This window comes from Triticum aestivum, chromosome 4D (genome assembly GCF_018294505.1).
Source record: "Triticum aestivum cultivar Chinese Spring chromosome 4D, IWGSC CS RefSeq v2.1, whole genome shotgun sequence".
NCBI lineage: Eukaryota > Viridiplantae > Streptophyta > Magnoliopsida > Poales > Poaceae > Triticum > Triticum aestivum.
The window spans coordinates 352,568,759-352,580,048 of NC_057805.1; the positions used below are offsets into that span (position 1 = coordinate 352,568,759).

General features: G+C 53.0%; 1 protein-coding gene across 1 annotated transcript; it reads left to right on the forward strand.

Moving 5' to 3' along the window:
- The first annotated feature begins 5,477 nt into the window (after positions 1–5,477).
- Positions 5,478–6,175, forward strand: LOC123097868 (histone H2A). The gene has a single exon (XM_044519717.1). It carries the CDS (start codon positions 5,572–5,574, stop codon positions 6,037–6,039), a length of 468 nt encoding a protein of 155 aa, XP_044375652.1. The 5' UTR covers positions 5,478–5,571; the 3' UTR covers positions 6,040–6,175.
- The last annotated feature ends 5,115 nt before the right edge of the window (positions 6,176–11,290 follow it).

Here is an 11,290-nt window from a genome sequence, read left to right on the forward strand (position 1 = left end):
GTATGGCGGGAAAGGTTTGGCGGGAAACGGGTGGCGGAAAACGGGTGGCGGGAAACGGGTGGCGGGAAATAGTTGGCGCGAACATATGGCGGGAAAGGGTTGTGCGGAATACGCCATAGTTTAAAAAAAACCAGGGATCGTTCGAGAAAAAATGGTGGCATGCACCAGTCGGCCCACAGCAGGCCAATTAGTCTTTGTCGGCCCACTGCAGGCCGACTGGACCCTGTCGGCCAACTGCAGGCCGACTGGGCTTAATCTGGTGGCCGACAGCCCAATCAGCCAGCAGCAAGCAGATGGGCCACCAGTCGGCCTGCTGTGGGCTGACTAGGCTCGGTCGGCCTGCAGCGGGCCGACGGTGTATTATTTTTAAAAATTATTTTTTCAGCGTAATATTTCTGTAATTTAATAAAAAATGTATTGTTTAAAAAAAATTAGCCCTTTAAAGTGTGATGGAGGGAGTAAATCGTTTTAATGGGATCCCATTGAACAGCAAAATAAATAAATAATTAATCGGGCTATCCCACTTAATCCGTTGGGAGCCCACCAGCCGCGATAAGTCTTCGTGCAATGCGGAGTATTCAACTAACAGAAAACTGAAACAAAGCATGCATGCATGCAATTTATACTTCCGACTCCAGCACTCTTGCGATGCTTGTACCGGCGGTTCGCGAGTTCCACGGCCACGGCTTGTACCGGCATGGCCCAGGCGCGGTCCAGCTCCTCGCCGCCGCCGGGCGTCTCCAAGCGCCGCGGTTGACCACCTCCTCGGCTCCTCGAAGATGAAGGACACGGGAGACTCAGCCACCTGCTCGCCAAAGGCATCGGCGAGGTGTGGAGGAAGAGCACGGACCCGGTAATGGCGAGCTCCATGGCTGCACGCACCGGCGCACGGCTGCACCTACGCTGTATGGCATCTCCTCGTGTCTCATGTGTTAAACATCCTAAAGTCTGACTCGTGCAGCTGCGCGCGAACGCACGCGCTTCAGCCGTTAGATGCGATGATAGCGACAGCTAAGGGGACCGCGTCCCATAATTACGGAAGAGATACTAACGCGCATGCATGTGCTGACGCATTCTTTATTCCGTTTCATTTAAAATAATAATAATAACTTTTCAACCGAGCGTCGAAACAAAGATCGGTTTTCACCGTTAGGTTTCTCGCGACGAGATCTTCAAAACTAGATCACATATGAGCACGTTTTGATAATTTTTAAAAAAGAAGCAACTTTGATCCTAAACGAGGCAACTTTAGTTTTAAACATAGGCAACTTTTATTAAATTATATGTACTGATGAATTTATCAAGCAAGTATGTCATATACCACTTAGAAATCACGGCAAATAATATTTTGACCGTATATGGGCAACTAAGCATCTTCGGCAGCCAACTTTGGTGATGACAACATATTTTTTGATAGGGTAGTTGCATGGATTTGCCAGGATAGTTGCTTGGTTTTGTTATTGAAATTGTTTGTTTTTTGTTAAGATGGTTGCTTGGTTTTGTTAGGTCAGTTGCTTGGTTTGCTTAGACATTATGCATTGTGTGTTTTGATAATGTAGTTGCATGGATTTGCCAGGACAGTTGCTTGGTTTTGTTAGGATAGTTGCTTAGTTTTGTTAGGACAGTTGCTTGATTTATTAGGACAATCGATTGTTTTTGTTATGACAGTTGCTTGGTTTACTAGGACAGTTGCTTGGTTTACTAGGACAGATGCTTGGTTTGTTAGGTCAGTTGCTTGGTTTTTACACAAACCAAGATGATAAGAAGTCATATTAGACAAACAAGAAGAGTTGCTTACTGATAACACTAAAGTTGCCTATATACCACACAGAGTTGCTCAAAAAAAAAGTTCATCGAAACCTATCCATATGAGATCTAGTTTTGAAGAACTCGTCGCAAGAAACCCAATGGTGAAAACGGATCTGAATTTCGATACTCGAATCAAAAGTTATGGCTTTTTAAATTTTTTGAAACTCAAATTAATGCATGCGAACTGACGTGGTAGAGTATCTTCCTAATCACGCGGGGGACAGCAGAGTGTGATTGTTTTCGCGCGCGGGTGGCTGATTTTCCGTTTCTGGCTGTCTGATCGCGCGCGCGGGTGGCTCCTTCCTTTTCTGGAAGAGCGCTCGGGGCTGCGATCGGGCGCCCGTGCGCCCGCGAGCCATGTCCGTTAAACATTGTTAAACATACACGATAGGATATAAATCGTATATGTGTCGTATTTGTCAGGGTGTAGGCGTGCGTGTTGTTGTGTATTCGGTTAGGTCTCTGAGATATGATCTTATCTAGTTGTTAGCTAACTTGGAGATCAATCCGAGACCTAACTAACCCCTGTATCTATCCTGGCTTCGCCCCTTATATCAACATGCACGCGTCCCTGCATCAAGCATACGCTTACCCTAGTTTTCACATCATGCACGCGCGGGCGACCGCTCCTGCACCACCATCGAATGAGCCGCTCGAGCTAGAGTGTCGCTGGTCCGGTCTCGAACTACGGGACCGTTCAATCGTCAGTCGGGTCCCGAGCCTGCTCGCTCGCGGCCGGTCCAAAGGCTGGCTCGGTCAGCGACCGGACCGGACCGTCATGTCGTTCACTCATGCTCCATGATCGGCCGGCTCGCCGTGGAGGATGACTGCAGGTCCACGGTACTGGCAGTCTACAGTATTGGCCACGAGGTCGTCCATGACTCCATGGTGGCCACGAGGAGACCCATGCAGTCGGAGACGGCAACATGGTTGGGCACGCTGAGGGATCTCCCGTGGAGGTAGGCGGAGCTATCGGCGGACATGGTGGTCACCACGGACTGGGTGCGTGACGGCTGCGCAGATGACGTTCTTGAACGGTACTTGTGGAGGTCTGGGACGTCGGCGAGCATGAAAATTCAGAGCGCCGGGTACAACCTGTCGTCGTAGGGCGCCTTCGCGGATGAGTAGATGGGAGCATGCGGGAGGAGACATCGTTGGCTGTAGCTACAGCGAGGAGTACGAGGGCTAGCCAGGGTGTGAGAGTGTGAGTAACATATGGATGCTAAACTAGTGTGTACATGCATTTGCTAAGTGGGATCCCACTTGTGCCCATATAATTTTTGTATCTTGTGATGGGATGTCTGATTATTCCCACTAAATGTATTGGGATTAAGCGGGCTCAAGGTGGGACTCCCATCTGCAATCCCACTTGCAGCCTGAAAGCAAGGTCAATCGGGGTAGTTTTCAGAAGAAACGCCTATTTTTTCCTCGTGAATCTACACACGAGTGTATTTTTTTTTGTAGAAATTGGTAATATAATATTCACCACTTTATTAAATACATATTATACACCCCCTTTAGTCGGCAGTCGAAGTCATTTTGGTTGGAACTCATATATGAAAAGTCCATTTTGGATCAATCAAGTCAACTTGTTTAGTCTACAACATAAAATGATTTTTTGAATGACACCTTAAAGTCCTTAACATGGTAACCCAGTCAAGGAATTTTGTTGTGTATTTATGACCATCTGATCTACACGCGCGGGGCAGGGGGGAGGGGGGCATTTATGTCTTTACTCACTATTATGCTATAGTGTCGCACCCTAGTTCTTCGACTTACCTGCCGCCGCCACCCATCGTACAAGCGACTATAAATTCTCCACACCCTAACCTTGCCCCAACAATATTGTCTCCACACTTCCGCTTGATAACTCAACTCCTCCCATACGCAACACCGAACCCTAATCCTAAAACCTCCCTCCCAACTTATTGTCCTCACCGCCGCCATTATTCGAGTACACATCCCTGCCAACATTTCCGCTCCCCGTGTGCTAGTTTTTGTCATCAAATGAGGTACAATCCAACAAGGATGCAACAAGAGGTATTGTATGTAAGTTTCATTTTATTGTTTTAAATGAGCAGAGAATCGATAGCTTGGTAAATTCTTACTTTTTCCTTCACAGGATCCAATTTGAAATCTTGTTATTTGTGCACAAATTCTTTTACTTTTAATTTTGGAAGCCAAAATGTTTCTACCAACATGGTCGTCAATTTGTGTATTGGAGAAGAATTTTGGAACCAAAAATTGCATCCAAGAATACCATTAAGAAACGGCCTATTGTGAAGCGCGCACGTCTCTCCCAGGAATCGCTTCGCCCTGCCTTTTGGCGATAGAGCAATGACAGTTCGTACCTTGTTCGGACGCCGACGAGGCAACGATCTCCACGCCTCTCCGTTCGCTGCTCTAACGGCTGGAGGAGAGGGTGGGCTCTTGCTTCTCTTCCAGAGAGTCCATAGATTTAGGTCCCGTCTTCGTCTAGTAGCCTAGTTTGGTGAGGTTAGCGCTTCTTCAAATAAGATGGCTTCGATCTCTCCTCACCATGATGACATTCTCTCTGGCGGTGTTTTTGATGGCCTCGTTTGCTCGCCGTTCACTCAGAGCGGTGAGCTTTTTGTTTCCTGTGTCTGGCGGATGTTGCCATTCAATGCAGCGTCGGCAAGTGGGATACGTTGGTGCTAGTTCAAGGTTGGTGGCCCGATGGCGACGTATCTGGCGTTCTTCACTGGCAACGACGACGGGATTCGTCAAATCTGGATCCAGGTCGGCGTGGGGAAAATCCTCGGCCGACACGCCACATCGCCAATTGCCTGTTTTGCAGGTTTGGTCTTCAGCTCTCAACACCCTCAAGGCTATGCTGCAGGCCTGGATTTTTGTTTGTTGGTGTTCCATCTCTTCCTCGAGTGTGCGTCTCGGCGGCGCTGGTGGTCGAAGACGGTTTCAGATCTGGTTGTTTGTAGGGACCTCAAGGGACTTATTTGTAATAATCTTATATTCAGGGTCCTTGAATAATTTTCTAGACACTTTTTTTAACATTAGTACAGACGCAAGCGCTCATATATACGCACATACACTCACCCTATGAACGCACACACGCACACCCTACCCCTATGAGCACCTCCGAGAGACTAAGCAGACATATCATCTTCAGATTTACGAAGTCACCGTAGGCGCCTCGTCGTCGACGGGAACGTCTCCTCCCACCGAAAGCGCATCGCTGTAAATCCTGAAATAAATTCAGGAATAGTGCGAGTATCAGGACTTGAACCCTGGTAGGCTGTTCTTGAATAATTTTCTGGACACCTGTCATGTCCCGTTCTTCTGGTAGTTTCCGTATGCATGTATAATTGTACTCCGTTTATTGATTAATATAATGTGTGCGGTAAAAAAAACCTAGAGTATTGTTTCGAGGGACAAATCTTCAGGATAAATGAACGACTTCAATCACGCGCCCACGCCTCGAAATTGGCAGGCGGGAAACCTGTGGGCAGAAACTTCCGGGCTCCAGAATTTCCTCGCACCTGATTCGTCCAACCGTGCCTCCCACGGATCGCTCCTCCCAAAGCCGCATCGCGGCCGTCCAAGGCCCTCCCGATCCAACTGCCCAACGCCCGCGTCCGCGGATCGACGGGCCCACCACCCGCCCTCCGCGCCGTTTAATTACCCCGCCCCTCCGCAGTTTCCATCACAGCTTTCAATCCCAATCTCCATCACAAAACCAATCCTCCTCTGCCCCCCGATCCCCAAGAGCATCACCTGCAAGCAATGGACGTTTCGGGCACCGGAGCTGGCGCCAAGGGCAAGAAGGGCGCGGCCGGGCGCAAGGCCGGCGGCCCCAGGAAGAAGTCGGTGACGCGGTCCGTCAAGGCCGGGCTCCAGTTCCCCGTCGGCCGCATCGGGCGCTACCTCAAGAAGGGCCGCTACGCCCAGCGCGTGGGCACCGGCGCCCCCGTCTACCTCGCCGCCGTCCTCGAGTACCTCGCCGCCGAGCTGCTGGAGCTCGCCGGAAACGCCGCCAAGGACAACAAGAAGAGCCGCATTATCCCGCGCCACCTGCTGCTCGCCGTCAGGAACGACGAGGAGCTCGGAAAGCTGCTGGCGGGCGTCACCATCGCGCACGGCGGTGTGATCCCCAAGATCAACCCGGTGCTCCTCCCCAAGAGGACCGCGGAGAAGGAGGGCAAGGAGCCCAAGAAGACGACCAAGTCCCCTAAGAAGGCCACCAAGGCTTAGATCGATCCATTCCATGTCGTAGACTGTACTAGTGTTCTTCATAGTGGTCCGGTTGTGTTCCTGTAGCGGTGTCGTTTCATCTTGTTATGTGCATGTTTAATGGAAGAACGTCAGAAATCTCTCTGACTTGCCCAAATATTGCGTCGTCTCTGACTCTGATTTGCCCAAATATTGTGCCGTCTCTGACTCTCTCTGATTTGCCCAGATATTGCGCTGTCTCTGACTCTGCGGTTTGTGAAGCTCCCTGCCAGAAGGTTTTCTAGTTCTCTTTGATTCAGTTTTGCTGCTCCGCCTTATTTGCAGCGCATAGTGCTAAATAACTTTCATCCCAAAGATGTCATGTCTCATAACATCTGAATTTGACAATTAGCAATCGTATAAACAGTCGACAGCGGGGTATCAAATCGTGGGCTGCCATTTGCGAACGTATGCATAACAGGGAGACATGGCTCTAGGTTTGGTGTATCTGTCGTTCGTGGGCTGAGCTATGTTTGCTCCTGTTGTATCTGTCGTTCGTGGCCCGAACTTTGAAAGGCCTTGAAAAAGTATGGAGTAATTGTTGAGCTCACAACAGCTATCCTTTCTAAGCAATGCTTGAATCAATTTTCTTAGGGAAACATTTATGATCGGTGTGCCGGCGGAACTTTTGCGCCGGTCCGCTGCACGCGCGTGACGTGGACATGGGTCCCATGCACGCTCTTTATCCCAGCGCCGCTAGTCCACATAAATCTTATCCTTTCGATCGTCTTTTCTCCCTTCGGGAGCTCGTCCGCCTGCATCGCTTCTTTCCTCTCCGTTGTCGTCGCCATGGCCAGCAACCAGGCTAGACCGGCGAGGCTCCTTGCGTCGTTGTAGAAGGACAAGTTATGGGTTGTGTAATCGCGATATATTGATCGGTGCACCAGGCACGTATATATAAGTACAGAGGGGGACCACAACCTCAACTATACAAAGGAAACAGGAGGTGGCCCTATACACAAATATATACGTACACAATATACTCAAAACCCCCCGCAGTCGAAGCGGCGCCAGTGACGCAAAGACTGGAACGAAACTCCTCGAAGGTGGAAGTCGGCAGTCCCTTCATCATCACATCGGCGAACTGTTGTGCAGTCGGAATGTGGAGAACCCAAATACGTCCAAGGGCCACCTGCTCACGCACAAAGTGAATGTCCAGCTCAATGTGTTTAGTCCGGCGATGATGAACGGGGTTGGCGGAGAGGTACACCGCAGAAACGTTGTCGCAGTAGACAACCGTAGCCTGGGAGACGTCGTGATGCAGCTCCTGAAGTAACTGTCGTAGCCAGGTGCACTCAGCAACAGCGTTAGCAACAGCTCGGTACTCAGCCTCCGCGCTGGAGCGCGAAACCGTGGGTTGTCGCTTAGACGACCACGAGATGAGTGAAGGACCGAGGTAGACGCAGTAGCCAGAGGTGGACCGACGAGTGTCTGGGCAGCCAACCCAGTCCGCGTCGGAGTAGGCCATCATCTCCAGAGAAGTGGACGCCGTGAGGGTGAGCCCGAGGGTCATCGTGCCGCGAATGTAACGGAGGATCCGCTTCAGGAGAGTCCAATGGGAGTCACGAGGGGCGTGCATGTGGAGACACACCTGCTGAACAGCATACTGAAGATCTAGTCTGGTGAGAGTCAGATACTGAAGAGCACCGACGATGGACCGGTAGAAAGGAGCATCCGACGCTGGCGAGCCCTCAAGAGCAGAAACCTTGGCCTTTGTGTCAACATGAGTAGCAACAGGGTGATAGTTGAGCATGCCAGCACGCTCAAGAAGCTCGTGCGCATACTTCTGCTGATGAAGAAAGAAGCCGTCCAGTCACCGAACGACCTCAATGCCAAGGAAATAATGGAGAGCACCCAAGTCTTTGATGGCAAACTCGTCACGCAGCCGAAGAGTAATCTGCTGAAGTAGAGCTGCGGAGGAGGCCGTCAAGATGATGTCGTCGACGTAGAGGAGCAAATATGCAGTCGTGTCACCGTGGCGATAGACAAACAAGGAGGCATCCGACAAGTGACGTTGAAGCCCAGTGTCTGAAGAAACCCGGCGATCCGCTGGTACCAGGCTCGGGGTGCTTGCTTGAGCCCGTAGAGAGACCGGGACAGCAAACACACATGGCCAGGAAGAGATGCTCGGCGAAGCCAGTGGGCTGCTCACAATAAACCTGCTCCTCAAGATGGCCGTGGAGGAAGGCGTTGGAGACATCCATGTGATGAACGGGCCAGCCTCGGGACACTGCAAGCTGGAGGACGGTGCGGATCGTGCCCGGTTTAACAACCGGGGCAAACGTCTCAGTGAAGTCAACTCCAGCGCGCTGTCGAAAACCACGAACCACCCAACGAGCCTTGTAGCGCTCAAGTGTACCATCCGAGCGGGTCTTGTGGCGAACGACCCACTTGCCGGTGATGACATTGGCGCAAGGAGGCCGGGGAACCAATGTCCAGGTACGGTTCCGCTGAAGAGCGTCGAACTCTTCCTGCATCGCCGCAAGCCAGTGAGGATCACGGAGGGCTGCGCGAGCGGACACGGGAAGAGGAGACGGCTCTGCGATGGAGGCGGCGAGGAGGTACTCATCGCCCGAGTACCGCAGTCTCGGACGGTGAACGCCGGTCCTAGCCCGTGTAACAGGGCCAGACGGCAACACCGGAGCGGCCGGCGAGGCGGGCGGCGAGGCGGCGGCGGCCGAGGCGGCCGAAGGGGCGGCCGAGCCGGCGGCCCCCGAGCCCGCGGCGCCCGAGTCGGGGGGCAGCGGCTCAAGGGGGGGCGCCAGCCGAGGCGTCGGGGTCGGCCGAGGAGGCCGAGAGGGCAGGCGCTGGCGTGGGGGCGCGAGGCGCAGCTCGCCCCACGGCGCGAGGACCGCCAAGCCCGGAGGCGGTCCGAGAGCCGGGCGGGGCCGTCCACCTGACGGAGTCGCTGAGGGGACGCCGGTGGCCGGCGGCGACGAGGCGACAAGGGGTACTTGCTGCTGAAACGGAAACACCATCTCATCAAAGTAAATGTGTCGGGAGGTGAAAACACGATGGGAGACATGATCATAACAGCGGTAGCCCTTAGTGTTAGGTGGGTAGCCGAGAAAGATGCAGGCGACGGGGCGGGGTGCAAGCTTATGAGGCGCAGTAGCGGCGATGCTAGGGTAGCAGAGACAGCCGAAGATGCGAAGCTCATCATAAGAGGGTGGTGCACCGAAGAGGAGGTGATGAGGTGCAAAGTTCCCGCGAGTGCGACATGGACGGATGTTAATGAGGAGTGAAGCGGTGGCGAGAGCGTCAGGCCAAAAGCGCGGAGGCACATTGGCGTGAAAGAGGAGTGTCTGAACGCAGTCATTAAGAGTGCGAAGGATACGCTCAGCGCGACCGTTCTGCTGCGAGGTGTACGGGCAGGTGAGACGAAAAGTCGTGCCATGTGTGGTAAGAAGAGTACGAACAACGAGGTTCTCAAACTCCTTCCCGTTATCTGTCTGCAACGCGAGAATGGGACGACCAAACTGTGTGAGAACATAGGAGTAGAAGGCGATGAGAGTGGATATAGCATCCGACTTGCGGCGCAACGGGAGGTCCACACATAATGCGAGAAATCATCAAGTATGACAAGATAATAAAGATAGCCCGTATTACTGGCAACAGGAGAGGTCCAAACATCACTATTGAATTAACTCAAACGGGTACGATGCAACATGAGAAGAAGCTCTAAACGGGAGACGAGCATGTTTGCCGAGGCGACATGCATGACACGAGTGATCCTCGTTCTTATTACACGTGAAAGAAAAACTCCGAAGTATATGATGAAGGGTAGTGGGATTGGGATGACCCAAGCGAGCGTGCCAAAGATCCACTCTGGTGGCGAGAGCGACAGGGGCGGCGGAAGTGGCGGAGGTGGCGGAGTGAACTGGGTAGAGCTCGTCGGGGCTATCACATCGGTGGAGTACCATCCGGGTGCGAGCGTCCTTAACAGAAAAAACACATTCGTCAAATTCAACGGTGACAGGATTTTCACGTGTAAGAGAACGAACAGAAACAAGATTTTTAATAAGTTCAGGAGAAACTAAGACATTAGACATGGATATTGGAGTGGAGTTAGATGGAAAATATGCATGACCAATGCGAGTAATAGGAAGAGAGGAGCCGTCATCGACGGTGATGCGGTTGGAAGTGTGGATGGGATAGGAGGTGTGGAGGTTACCAGGATAAGCAGCCATATGCGCAGTAGCTCCAGTGTCCATATACCAGTCGCCGCCGCCGGTGTAGGTGGACGGTGAGAGGGCGGTGTGAAGAACCGCCAGAAGAGCCGGGTCCCATAGCGCCAGCGGGAGAGGCTGCTGCGGGGCCGTCAGGGGCAGTAGCGGCAGCCCGCCTGGCTGCGGCTGCTGGCCGTAAGAGAGAAGCCCATAGGGCGCCGCATAGGGCTGCGGTGCGCCGTAGAACGCCTGGTGCGACGGTGGCCGGGCGCCGAGAATACCCGGGGCAGGGGCACGGGGAACCAGCATGGAGTAGGCGTGCACAACGCCGGTCCATGGATTCTGGCCGGCGTACCACGGGGCCGGCTGGTAGGCCTGCTGCGGTGGGCGGGGTGCTCCTCCCTGAGCGCCCGCGCCCCCCTGCTTGCGGCCGCCGCGACGACCCCCCCATTGGCCGCCTGCTGGGGCGGCGGGTAGGGAGCAGCCGGGGCGGGCGGGAAGCCAGGCGGGAAAGCAGGCGCCGCTGGCCGGGGCGGCGTCGGGCGCGGAGGTGGCGGGGCGTGACCCCCGCGGGTGCCGGCGACGAGGGCGGTGTGGGTGGCCCGAGTCCGTGCCATCCTCATCCGGCGCTCCTCCAGTTTGAGGTACGCCACCACCTCAGCGAAAGTAGGCTCCAGGATGAGGGTGAGGTTGGAGGCACCGTTCCCAAAATCCTCATTGAGACCGGCGGTGAGGGTGCTGATGAGGAGCTCGTCTCCAACTGATACGTCTCCAACGTATCTATAATATTTTATTGTTCCATGCTATATTATATTCTGTTTTGGACATTAATGGACTTTATTATACACTTTTATATTATTTTTGGGACTAACCTATTAACAGGAGGCCCATCCCAGAATTGCCGTTTTTTGCCTATTTCAGAGTTTCGCAGAAAAAGAATATCAAACGGAGTCCAAACGGAATGAAACCTTCGGGAACGTGATTTTTGGAACGAACGTGATCCAGAGGACTTGGACCCTACGTCAAGACATCAACCAGGAAGGCACGAGGTAGGGGGCACGCCT